This window comes from Heterodontus francisci, chromosome 13, assembly GCF_036365525.1.
Source record: "Heterodontus francisci isolate sHetFra1 chromosome 13, sHetFra1.hap1, whole genome shotgun sequence".
Classification (NCBI taxonomy): domain Eukaryota; kingdom Metazoa; phylum Chordata; class Chondrichthyes; order Heterodontiformes; family Heterodontidae; genus Heterodontus; species Heterodontus francisci.
In genome coordinates, this window is record NC_090383.1 from 33,031,297 (window position 1) to 33,044,687 (window position 13,391).

Genomic DNA, 13,391 nt, shown 5'->3' on the forward strand with positions numbered 1-13,391 from the left:
GCACGTCATAAGTCCGTAGGCGTTAACTGTATTTGAGTTTAAGGTTTACTTAATTTCACTTTTCTTCTTCAAACCTAAGAAAGCCTATTTATGCTCATTTCTTTGCCTTATAATTGGAATGTGGTGAACAAGGATTCACCAAAGGGGGAGCTCAAAACACAGTGTGTTTAAAAATTAAACCCTGTTACAATAAGACCAGGCAAAGACAGTAAAAGACCCCTAGACACCTTTCTCACCTGGTCGTAACGGAGCCGTATACAGCAGTTTTCCTTTGTCACATCACCCTCTGGTGAGCTGGTAAATGAATCATCCTTTATTCTTGGCCTGGCTTTAGCCCTCTCACCATATGCTAATCTCAACTCTATACTAGCCTCCAAGGTAAGTGCGTGCTAGTTTCTGAGCTGGTGGCTGCGAGTGTCAGCTCAAGTCTGGGGCCTCCTGACCAGTGCAGTGCTATTGCTCTCTTCCCTTCTCCTGGCACTCCGGTGGCTGGGCAGGTGGCACCATGATGCAGAGAACCAGGTCCTCTGTAGGGATCAGGAGATGCAGGTGTCCTTGTTCCCTGCTGGTTCTGCTCTGCTCCCTTCAATTTTGTGCAACATTTTCCGACAAGAGAGAGAGTAGAATGTCAGTTGTTGTGTAGCAATGTTTTGGGGTGATGTGCCTACCATAGCTGAATAGCCAGAGGTATGTAGAGGTAATGAGAGGCAGCCTTCTGTCCTCCTTCTTGAGGCTGGCAGCATCAGGTGTGAGGATGAGGGGGAGTATCTGGATGTTAGATGTGTATCCCAAATGCCAAGGAGTATTGCTGGGTGAATGATAGCATTGTGATGCATTGAGCAGAGAGAGAGTCTGGTGCTATGGTGGACTGAAGATGTAATATGAAGATGCATTCACTGTTGTTGACCACCCGCATGAGGTCATTAGACCTCTTATGGACCTGTTGCCAGATCCTTGGGTCCAGACTGTGGGAGCTGACCCATCTGGACACCTGCTCCCACTCCCTTCCGAGGGTGGTCCTTGAGGGTCTGCTGCCCCTGCCCCGCCGCCCCCCGCCTTGACCAGGTTTGACACTCCAGCCTTCCATCATAGCTTCAGTTCACTCGTAACAATTTAGCTTGATGTTTTGAGGGAAAGATAGAAACTCTAAGGGGCTTTGCATCTATGTTATTGTCATCAAAGTCCAACTTAAAGGACCTTTAAAAAGAACAAAGAATTTCAAAACATTTGGTTATTTTGGTCTCAGATAATGGTTTAAAGTACCCAAGAAAGTTAAATACTGTACGGATTGACAAATTTGAGTTTTTACAGGATGTAACTAGCAGGGTTGAAACAAAGAAACATAGAAATTAGGAGCAGAAGTAGGCCATTCGGCCCTTCGAGCCTCCTCCGCCATTCATCACGATCATGACTGATCATCCAACTCAGTAGCCTGTTCCCGCTTTCGCCCCATATCCTTTGATCCCTTTAGACCCAAGAGCTATATCCAACTCCTTCTTGAAAACATACAATGTTTTGGCCTCAACTGCTTTCTGTGGTAGCGAATTCCACAGGCTCACCACTCACTGGGTGAAGAAATTTCTCCTCATCTCAGTCCCGAAAGGTTTACACCGTATCCTTAGACTATGACCCCTGGTTCTGGACTCCCCCACCATCGGGAACATCCTTCCTGCATCTACCCTGTCAAGTCCTGTTAGAATTTTATAGGTTTCTATGAGATCCCCCCTCACTCTTCTGAACTCCAGCATATATAATCCTAACCGACTCAATCTCTCCTCATACGTCAGTCCCGCCATCACAGGAATCAATCTGGTAAACCTTCGCTGCACTCCCTCTATAGCAAGAACATCCTTCCTCAGATTAGGAGACCAAAACTGCACACAATATTCCAGGTGTGGCCTCACCAAGGCCCTGTATAATTGCAGCAAGACATCCCTGCTCCCTGTACTCGAATCCTCTCGCTATGAAGGCCAACATACCGTTTGCCTTTTTTACCGCCTGTTGCACCTGCATGCTGACCTTCAGCGACTGGTGTACGAGAACACCCAGGACTCGCTGCATATTCCCCTCTCTCAGTTTATAGACGTTCAGATAATAATCTGCCTTCCTGTTTTTGCTACCAAAGTGGATGACCTCACATTTATCCACAGTATACTGCATTTGTCATGCATTAGCCGACTCACTCAACTTGTCCAAATCACCCTGAAGCCTCTCTGCATCCTCCTCACAACTCACCCTCCCACCAGTTTTGTGTCATCTGCAAATGTGGAGATATTACATTTAGTTCCCTCATCTAAATCATTAATGTATATTGTGAATAGCTGGGGTCATAGCACTGATCCCTGCGGTACCCCATTAATCACTGCCTGTCATTCGGAAAAAGACCCATTTATTCCTACTCTTTGTTTTCTGTCCGCCAACCAATTTTTCTGTCCATCGCAATACACTACCCCCAATCCCATGCGCTTTGATTTTACACGCTAATCTCTTATGTGGGACTTTGTCGAAAGCCTTCTGAAAGTCCAAATAAACCACATCCACTGGCTGCCCCTCATCAACTCTACTAGTTACATCCTCGAAGAATTCTCGTAGATTTGTCAAGCATGATTTCCCTTTCGTAAATCCATGCTGACTCTGCCCGATTCTACCACTGTTCTCCAAGTGCTCTGCTATAAAATCTTTGATAATGGACTCTAGAATTTTCCCCACTACCAACGTCAGGCTGACTGGTCTATAATTCACTGCTTTCTCTCTACCTCCCTTTTTAAATAGTGGGGTTACATTAGATACCCTCCAATCTGTAGGAACTGTTCCAGAGTCTATAGAATCTTGGAAGATGACCACCAATGCATCCACTATTTCTAGGGCCACTTCCTTAAGTACTCTTGGATGCATACCATCAGGCCCTAGGGATTTATCGGCTTTCAATCCCATCAATTTCCCCAACACCATTTCTCTACTAATACTGATTTCTTTCAGTTCCTCTCTTTCACTAAGCCTCAGGTCTGTTGTTTTTCCTGGAAAATTTATGTGCCTCTTCTTTGGATCTAATGCTATCTCTAATTTCCCTTGTAAGCCATGGTTTGGCTACCTTTCCTGTTTTACTTTGGCGCCAGACGGGATAAACAATTGTTGCAGTTCACCCATGCACTCTTTAAATGTTTACCATTGCCTATCCATCGTTATCCCTTTAAGTAACATTTCCCAATCTGTCATGGCCAACTCGCGCCTCATACCTTCGTAGTTTTCTTTACTAAGATTCAGGACAATTGTCTCAGGATCAACTACATCACTCTCCATCTTGATGAAGAATTCTATCATATTATGGTCGCTCGTCCCCAAGGGGTCTCGCACCACTAGATTGTCAATTATTCCTCTCTTATTACACAATACCCAGTCTAGGATGGCCTGTTCTCTAGTTGGTTCCACAACGTGTTGGTCCAGAAAACCATCCCGTATACACTCCAAGAATTCTTCCTCTACGGTATTGTGACTAATGATTTGCCCAATCTATATGCAGATTAGAGTCACCCATAAATACAGATGTCCCTTTATCGCATGCATCTCCAATTTTCTGTTTAATGCCATTCCCAACCTCACCACTACAGTTTGGGGGTCGATATACAACCCCCGCTAATGTTTTTTGCCCCCTAGTGTTTCTCAGCTCTACCCATACAGACTCCACATTGTCAGAGCGAATATCTTTCATCGCTATTGCGTTAATTTCCTCTTTAACCAGTTGTGTGCTCCTCGTGCTCCATGTGAGAAGCCGGGAACAATTCCAATGCCCGGGACCAGCATGTGTGCAGGAAGTGTCTCCAGCTGCAGCTCCCGGAAGCCCAGGTTTCGGAGCTAGAACAGCAGCTGGGGACACTGTGGAGCATCCACGAGGCAGAGAGTATCATGGATAGCATGGCTCAGACCCCACAGACAGAAAGGGAATGGGTGACCACCAGGCAGAGCAAGAGGACAAGGCGGGCAGTTCAGGAATCTCCTGTGACTATTCTCCAACAAAACAGGTATACTGCTTTGGATACTGTTGGGGAGAATGGCCTCTCAGGGGAAAGCAGCAACAGCCCAATTTGTTGCACCACGGTTGGCTCTGCTGCACAGGGGAGGTGTAAAAAGTGTGGGAATGCAATAGTTATAGGGGATTCAATAGTAAGGGGAATAGATAGGCGTTTCTGTGGCTGCAAAAGAGACTCCAGGATGGTATGCTGCCTCCCTGGTACTAGGGTCAAGGATGTCTCAGAGCGGTTACAGGACATTCTGAAGGGGGAGGGTGAACAGCCAGTGGTCGTGATACACATTGGTACAAATGACATAGGTAAAAAAAGGATGAGGTCCTAAAAGCAGAATATAGGGAAGTAGGAAGTAAGTTGAAAAGTAGGACCTCAAAGGTAGTGATCTCAGGATTACTACCAGTGCCACATGCTAGTCAGAGTAGAAATAGCAGGATATATCGGATGAATACGTGGCTGAAGAGATGGTGTGAGGGGGAGGGTTTTAGATTCCTGGAGCATTGGGACCGGTTCTGGGGGTGGTGGGACGAGTACAAACTGGACGGGTTACACCTGGGCAAGACTGGGACTGATGTCCTAGGGGGAGTATTTGCTAGAGTGGTTGGGGAGGGTTTAAACGAAAATGGCAGGGGAATGGGAACCTTTGCAAGGAGTCAAAGAAGAGGGGATCAAAGACAAGAACAAAAGACAGTAAGAGAAATAAGAAAAGTGATAGGCAGAGAAATCAAGGGCCAGAATCAAACAGGGCCACATTGAAAAATAGTGGGAAGGGGACAAGTAATGCTAAAAAGAAAAGCCTTAAGGTTTTGTGCCTTAACGCGCAGTGCATTCGCAATAAAGAGGATGAATTAATCACGTAAATAGATGTAAATGGGTACGCTATAGTCGGGATTACACAGACATGGCTGCAAGTCGACCAAGGATGGGAAATGAACATCCAAGGGTATTCAGTATTTACCACCTCTTGCTCGACTCCTCCGCTGTCACTAAATTATCAGGCTGCTTGTCCAACATCCTGTACTGGATGAGCAGAAATTTCCTCCAATTAAAACTGAAACCATTGTCTTCCATCTGCTCTACGAGCTCTGATCCCTAGCTACGACTCCATTCCTTTCCCTGGCAACTATCTGAGGTAGAACCAGACTTTTTAAAACCCTTTTGTCATATTTGACCCTGAGATGAGCTGCCAACCACATATCTGTGCCATCACGAAAACTGTCCATTTCATCTCTGTAACATCGCCTGACTCCATCCTTGCCTAAGCTGATCTGCTGCTGAAACTCTCATCCATTCCTATGTTGCCTCTAGACTTAAACAATGCACTCCTGGCTGCTCTCTCACATTTTACCCTCCATAAACTTGAGGTCATCCAAAACTCTGCTGCCTGTGTCCTTACTCACACCAAGTCCTGTTCACCCATCACCCCAGTTCTCAGTGCCCTACTTTGGCTCCCAGTTAAGCAACAACTCGATTTTAAAATTCTCATCCTGGTTTTCAAAACACTCCATGGCCTTGCCCCTCCCCAGCCCTGTATTCTCCAAGATATGCATGCTCTAATCCTCGCCTCTTGAACACATCCAATATAAAAACAAAATTTAAAATTGCTTCACCAGTTGTAGCCGTGCCTTCATCTGCCCAGGCCCTAATTTCCATCTTAGACTCTCCTCCTCGCTTTCCTCCTTTAAGACACTCTTTAAAACCTACCACTTTGATGAAGCTTTTGGTCATCTGCACTATTATTGCCTTATGTGGCTCAGTGTAAAATTTTGCTTTAGAACACTCCCGTGAAGCGCCTTGCGATGTTTTATTACATTATATAAATTCAAGGTGTTGTTGTATCGCTATTATAGAAACATTGAAAAATTGATGGCACTGGAGGCCATTTGGGCCATCGTGTCCACACCAGGATGTGTTATGAATTTTATTTCAAGTCAGAGGTTGGGTATTCTGTGGCGAGTAACTCACCTCCTGACTTCTCAAAGTCTATCTACCATCTGCTAGGCACAAGTCAGGAGTGTGATGGAATACTCTCCACTTGCCCAGATGAATGCTCCAATAATACTCAAGAAGTTCGACACCATCCAAGACAAAGCAGCCTGCTTGATTGGCACCCCATCCACAACCTCAAACATTCACTCCCTCCACCACTGGCATACCATGGCTGCAGTGTGTACCATATACAAGATGCACTGCAGGAACTCACTAAGGCTCCTTCAACAGCAACTCCCACACCTATGACCGCTACTGCCTAACAGAACAAGGACAGCAGGCGCATGGGAATACTGCAAGCTCCCCTCCAAGTCGCACATCATCCAGACTTGGAATTATATTGCTATTCCTTCATCGCCAATAGGTCAAAATCTTGGAACTCCCTAACTAACAGCACTGTGAGTGTACCAACACCATATGGACTGTAGCGATTCAAGAAGGCAATTCACCACCTTCTCAAGAGAATTAGGGATGGGTCATAAATGCTGGCCTTGTTAGTGATGCTCACATCACACGGATGGATAAAACAAATAATTTTTAGGAATATTTAGTGGGGTGAAGGAGAAACCAAGTTGGTCACTGAAACAAGAACAAGAAATGCTGGAAATACTCAGCAGGTCTGGCAGCATCTGTGGAGAGAGAAGCACAGTTAACGTCTCAGGTCAGTGACCCTTCATCAGAACCATCTTCTTTTGTGCTCAGAATGACTCCAAACAGCAGAGATTTTTCTCCCTGGTTTCCATTGACTTCAATTTTGCTAGGGCTCCTTGATCTCACTCTCACCTCACCTCTTTTGTCCATGTTTGTACCAAGATTGTAATGAGGTCTGGAGCTACGTGGCCATGGCAGAACCCAAACTGAGCATCAGTGAGCAGGTTATTGCTATGTAAGTGCCTCCTGATAGTACTGTCGATAACATCTTCCAATACTTTGGTGATGATTGAGTAGACTGATGGGACAGTAATTGGTCGGATTGGATTTGTCCTTTTTGTGGACACGATAAACATGGGCAATTTTCCACCTTGTCAGGTAGATGCCAGTGTTGTAACTGTAAAGAAGCAGCTTGGCTACAGGCACAGCTAGTTCTAGAGCACAAATTTTCAGTTTTATTGCCAGGATGTTGTCAGGGCCCACAGCCTTTGCTATATCCAGTGCCTTCACTGTTTTTTTGATATCACATGAAGTGAATCAATTGGCTGAAGACAGGCATCAGTGATGCTGGGGACCTCAGGAGGGGCCAAGATGGATCTCGGCACTTTTGGCTGAAGATGGCTGCAAACGCTTCAGCCTTTTCTTTTGCACTGATGTGCTGGCTTCCCCATCATTGAGGATGGGGATGTTTGTGCAGCCTCCAGTTAGCTGTTTAACTTTTCATCACCATTCACAACTGGAAGTGGCAGGACTACAGAGCTTTGATTAAATCTGTGGGTTGTAGGATCCCTTAGCTCTGTCTTTCGCATGCTGCTTCTGCTGTTTAGCAAGCATACAATCCTGTGTGTCATAGTTTCACTAGGTTGGCACTTCATTTTTAGGTATGCCGGGTGCTGCTCCTAGAATGCTCTCCTGCATGCCTTACTGAACCAGGGTTGATCCCCTGGCTTCATGGTATTGGTGGAGTGAGGGATATGTCAGGCCATGAGGTTACAGATTGTGGTTAAATACAATTCTGTAGCTGCTGATGGCCCACAGCACTTCAAGAATGCCAATTTTGAGCTGCTAGTTCTATTCTGAATCTAACCCATTTAACACATTGGTAGTGCCACACAACACCATGAATGGCATCCTCATTGTGAAGACCGGACACTGGACTTCATCTCCACAAGGACTGCGTGATGGTCACTCCTGCCAATACTATCATGAACAGATACATCTGTGACAGGTAGATTGGCAAGGCAAGGTCAAGCAGGTCTTTCCCTCTTATTGGTTCCTTCATCACCTACTACAGCACTAGTCTGGCATATATGTCCTTCATGAATCGGCCAGCTTGGTTAGTAACGCACTACTGAGTCACTCCTCGTGATGGAAATTGATGGATTGAAGTCCCCTATCCAGAGTACATTCTGCGCCCTTGCTACCCTCAGTGTTTTTCCAAGTGGTGTTCAACATGGAGGAGTAAAGGCCTGCGTGGGTATACAATTTAAACCCGATCCCAGCCCGACCACATCTAACCTGAACCCAACTTGGGCCAGAGTCCTTTGGTTTTTTCCCGTGCCCGACCCGACTACCGGAAATTAATGACGCTTAATCTTACTTCCCTTTCCCTCCCTGGCCAAAAGGCAGCACTGCCACTGTGACCGACCCAGTCTGACCGCTGGACCTGGAACAGCAACCCGAACCAAACCTGACATGTCATAATCTATGGAGGAGTACTGATTCATCAGCTGGGGGAGGGCAGTATTTGGTAATTAGTAGGTTTCCTTGCCCATGTTTGACCTGATGCCATCATCCTTCATGGGCTCCAGAATCAACGCTGGGGACTTCCAGGGCAACTCTGTCCCAACTGTATACCACTGTGCCGCCACCTCTGGCAGTCGGAGGCAGGATTAGTAGTCGGGGCAATTTTCACTGTAAAGTGCGCGACCACGCAGCTCCCAGAAATTCCCCGCAGGTTGTACACAAATCAGCCCCTTTAAATTAACGCGTGTGCGCAGCCAGAATATCGCACACCTACATGATGGACGTGCTCTCCTAAATGGGGTTTGGGGAGGGAATCTGCAATTGGATCAAACTGCTCTACACAAACATCAGTAGCGAAGTCTCAATCAATGGGTGGGAATCAGAAAGTTTCCCGATCCAATCTGGAGTCAGACAGGGCTGTCCTCTCTCTCCCCTGTCTTGCTTGTTTGCTGTATTGAAACCTTTGCTGAGTCTATTAGGAAGGATGCGAGCATAAGAGGGGCGACAATCTCAGGCAGCTGAGGCACTCAGGTTAAAACCTCCCTGTACATGGATGACAGCGCCGTTTTCTGCTCGGACCCGCTGTCTGTGCGCAGACTGATGAGCATCTGCGACCAGTTCGAACTGGCCTCAAGAGCCAAAGTTAACCACGGCAAGAGCGAGGCCATGTTCTTTGGGAACTGGGCTGACCGATCCTTTGTCCCCTTCACTGTTAGGTCAGACTACCTGAAGGTGCTGGAGATATGGTTCAGAAGGGCCGGGGCGTGCACCAAAACCTGGAAGGAGCAAGTAGCCAGGGTACAACATAAGCTGAGCATGTGGGAGCAGTCATCTCTCTCCATTATGGGTAAGGACCTGGTCATCAGGTGCAAGGCACTCACGTTGTTGATGTACGTGGCGCAGATCTGGCCCATTCCCCACTCCTGCACCGTGGCGGTCACCCGAGCCATTTTTCACTTCATCTGGGGATCCAAAATGGACCGGGTCTGGAGGGACATGATGTTCAAACCTCTGGATAAGGGCAGGAAAAATCTACCCAACATTGCCCTCATCCTGATGACCACCTTCGTGTGCGGCTGCATCAAGCTGTGTGTAGACCTCCAGTACGCAAACTCCAAGTGTCACTACGTGCGGAGGTTCTCTGTCCCCGGTGTTGCAAAGGATGGGCCTGGTCACATTGCCGCGGAACGCTCCATCCAGTTGGACTGTGCCGCACCACCTATCCTTCGTGGAAAAGTTTCTGCGGAAAAACACCTGTGACCACCAATCCATCAGGCAGTGGTCTGCACGCAATGTCCTCAAGGTCCTATGGGAAAAGGAGATGGTGGACCCTGTCGGATGGTTCCCTGAGCAGACTGCCAACGTCATTTGGCGGAATGCCTCATCACCAGAACTTTCAAACAAGCATCAAGATGTAGCTTGGCTGGTGGTGAGAAGAACCCTCCCTGTCAGATCCTTCCTGCACGCCCGAAGTCTCACCCCCTCCGCACAATGCCCTTGAGGTGGCTGTGGTGGGGAAGAGACAGTCGCCCACCTCCTTCTGGAATGTGTCTTTGCAAAGCAGGTGTGGAAAGAGATGCAGTGGTTTTTGTCGAGGTTGATTGATGAGGGAAGGGCTGTAGATGTCATATACATGGACTTCAGTAAGGCGTTTGATAAGGTTCCCCATGGTAGGCTGATGGAGAAAGTAAAGTCGCATGGGGTCCAGGGTGTACTAGCTAGATGGATAAAGAACTGGCTGGGCAACAGGAGACAGAGAGTAGCAGTGGAAGGGAGTTTCTCAAAATGGAGACGTGTGACCAGTGGTGTGCCACAGGGATCCGTGCTGGGACCACTGTTGTTTGTGATATACATAAATGATTTGGAGAAAAGTATAGGTGGTCTGATTAGCAAGTTTGCAGACGACACTAAGATTGGTGGAGTAGCAGATAGTGATGGGGACTGTCAGACAATACAGCAGAATATAGATAGATTGGAGAGTTGGGCAGAGAAATGGCAGATGGAGTTCAATCAGGGCAAATGCGAGGTGATGCATTTTGGAAGATCCAATTCAAGAGTAAACTATCCAGTAAATGGAAAAGTCCTGGGGAAAATTGATGTACAGAGAGATTTGGGTGTTCAGGTCCATTGTTCCCTGAAGGTGGCAACGCAGGTCAATAGAGTGGTCAAGAAGGCATACGGCATGCTTTCCTTCATCGGACGGGGTATTGAGTACAAGGGTTGGTAGGTCATGTTACAGTTGTATAAGACTTTGGTTCGGCCACATTTGGAATACTGCGTGCAGTTCTGGTCGCCACATTACCAAAAGGATGTAGATGCTTTGGAGAGGGTGCAGAGGAGGTTCACCAGGATGTTGCCTGGTATGGAGGGCGCTAGCTATGAAGAGAGGTTGAATAGATTAGGATTATTTTCATTAGAAAGACAGAGGTTGAGGGGGGACCTGATTGAGGTGTACAAAATCATGAGAGGTATAGACAGGGTGTGGATAGCAAGAAGCTTTTTCCCCCAGAGTGGGGGATTCAATTACTAGGGGTCACGAGTTCAAAGTGAGAGGGGAAAGGTTTAGGGGGGATATGCGTGGAAAGTTCTTTACGCAGAGTGTTGTGGGTGCCTGGAACGCGTTGCCAGCGAAGGTGGTAGACGTGGACACGATAGCGTCTTTTAAGATGTATCTAGACAGATACATGAATGGGCAGGAAGCAAAGAGATACAGACCCTTAGAAAATAGGCGACATGTTTAGATAGAGGATCTGGATCGGCGCAGGCTTGGAGGGCCGAAGGGCCTGATCCTGTGCTGTAATTTTCTTTGTTCATCCCAAGCAGCTCTGTAACACTGGAGTCTGTGCTCTACGGGCTGTTCCCAGGGACACACACCGAGACAAACATCAACTGCTGCTGGAGGACTATCAATTCGGTGAAAGACGCCCTTTGGTCTGCCGGAAACTTGCCGGTCATCCAGCGCAGAGTTGTCCACGACCGAATGTTGCAGACTGGCACATTCCCAGGTCCAGGACTGTGTGCTGAGGGACGCACTAAAGCTTGGGGCAGCCGCAGCAAAGGCTCAATGGGGAAAGATCCCCCCACCAAGCTGAACAAAGGGGCTGGATCCATGTGAAACCCCTCAAACTGCATCCGGAAAATTTTTGTTAGCTGTAAAATGTATATGGCATGAAAAATGAAATGGAAGGGTTGTGAGGCTCACTCCTGTATTGAAGGAAACTGACCTCTTTTGCACTGTTTGTATTTGTATTTTTTGACTTGGTGCTGTATGGAACTGGTTTGTAATGTATTTTTTTAACAGATTTTAATGAATAATGTATATTTTGGAAATAAAAAAACTTTAAAGGGGCCTCACATTTAAAGAAATCGACCCCGCACTCAGAAAAGCAAACAGAGTGGTTACGTTTCGAAATCGCTCCCGACACCGCCGTTACTACTCGGCGCTTCCAGCCACTGAAAACTCGCCAGCCGATGTCAGTGATGCGGCTTCCACAACGACCCAATCCCGGGGCTCACCGATATGGCTGCGGACATTTCCTCTGGCGCGGCTGCCGGTACTTACCCGTAATGTCCGCTCCAGCTGCCGAAGCCGCTGTTCCAGTAGCCGCTGCACCTCCATCCCGAGCGCCATCTCCCTCCGCACCTTTCAAATCCCAAGCTGCAATCACGAGCACCAACCGTCCGGACCCATCATCACCATGGCACCGGCCCGCGCCACTATCCACCTCTCTGATTGGACCGAACACTCAGCCAATGGGAGTGTGGATGCCGGATCCGGTCTGCAATTTTTCTTTACAATGATATGGACAGCCTGATGGTGAGGTATGATAAGCCGACCTGAAATAAATACATGCTTGTGTTGTACTTCCGTTTTTAATGATTTGGGGATCATTGTAATAAATGTTTGGATGGGTCTTTCTGCCAGGAAGGGTTCTGGACTTCATGTACTTCCCACCTACCAATTCATTGACGTTTTTGCCCTTCATGGAAAATAACAACATAGGAACAGCAGTAAGCCTTTCAGTGCCTCCAACCTGCCCTCAATATAAGAGCTGTTCACAAACGAAAGAACTTGCATTTATAATCGTTGGTTATAAGGTTGCCAACTCTGGTGGGAAGCATTCCTGGAGGCTTCATCCGGTGACATTCTGATCACGATATCCGATCATGGGATATCCTAGTGCATCACCGTCACATGGCATTTGGCCAAATGATTTCTACAAATACTATTGTATTTACCTTATAATGATTGGGTCCACTGTAGCTGCATATTTCTGCTCATGGTTTCGTGCGAGCAATTGTTGTGCAACAAGTTCCAAGAACCAGGAGACCCCTCATGAGCAGATGAAGAGGGGAAACCGAGGATGGAAGGGAATATGATTCCACCAGATAACTAACAGTAACTTCCCTGAGCTTCCATTCCCCAGTCACCATCTCTCCCTACTAGCTCCCATTCCCCTGTCCCTATCCATCATTCCCCTGAGCCCCAATTCCCAAGCATCCCTTTGATACCCGAGCCCCCATTTCCATCTTTCCCCCGATCCCAAGTCTTCTCTTTAAGAGCCTCACCATTTTCTGAGCTGCTCCCCAATTTTCATCTTCACAGATTCAGAGACTCGTTGAATGGATACCAGTGATTCCCGAGCCTCCCGATTCCCAACTCTCCAGCCCCAGCCGACTGCGCTCCACGAGGTCATGACTCTCCGCTGTTAAGATTATAAACATGCCAATTCATTGATATTTTAATTTAATCTATTTGTTAATCAATCAGGATTGACTGCAACCAATATGGTGGATATATTTAAGACAGAATATAACACATTAGTTATACACCAAAAATATATGACCGTGGCCAGTTGTAAGTACCAGTTCAGGTCAGACAGGATGGCTGCCATGCATGACCAGCTCTTTTTCTTTTCTTCTCTTCTTGGTACCTCACATCTTCACAACTTCGCAAACTATCTAAGATTGTTGGACCAATGT

General features: G+C 47.1%; 2 protein-coding genes across 10 annotated transcripts in view; both read right to left on the reverse strand.

The window, feature by feature from the left end:
• Window positions 1–12,109, reverse strand: part of kif25 (kinesin family member 25) — a 271,160-nt gene extending 259,051 nt beyond the window's left edge. For all 9 annotated transcript variants that reach the window (XR_010976174.1, XR_010976175.1, XR_010976172.1 and 6 more), the window contains exon 1: window positions 11,971–12,109. Coding sequence is in view for 3 of the 9 variants with exons in the window: in XM_068044632.1 (XP_067900733.1) it covers window positions 11,971–12,039 (69 nt within the window). In the remaining 6 variants the exon portion in view is untranslated. The remainder of the gene's footprint in view (window positions 1–11,970) is intronic.
• afdna (afadin, adherens junction formation factor a) overlaps window positions 1–13,391 on the reverse strand; it is a 598,271-nt gene that overhangs the window by 256,374 nt on the left and 328,506 nt on the right. The gene's annotated exons all lie outside the window — the stretch shown is intronic.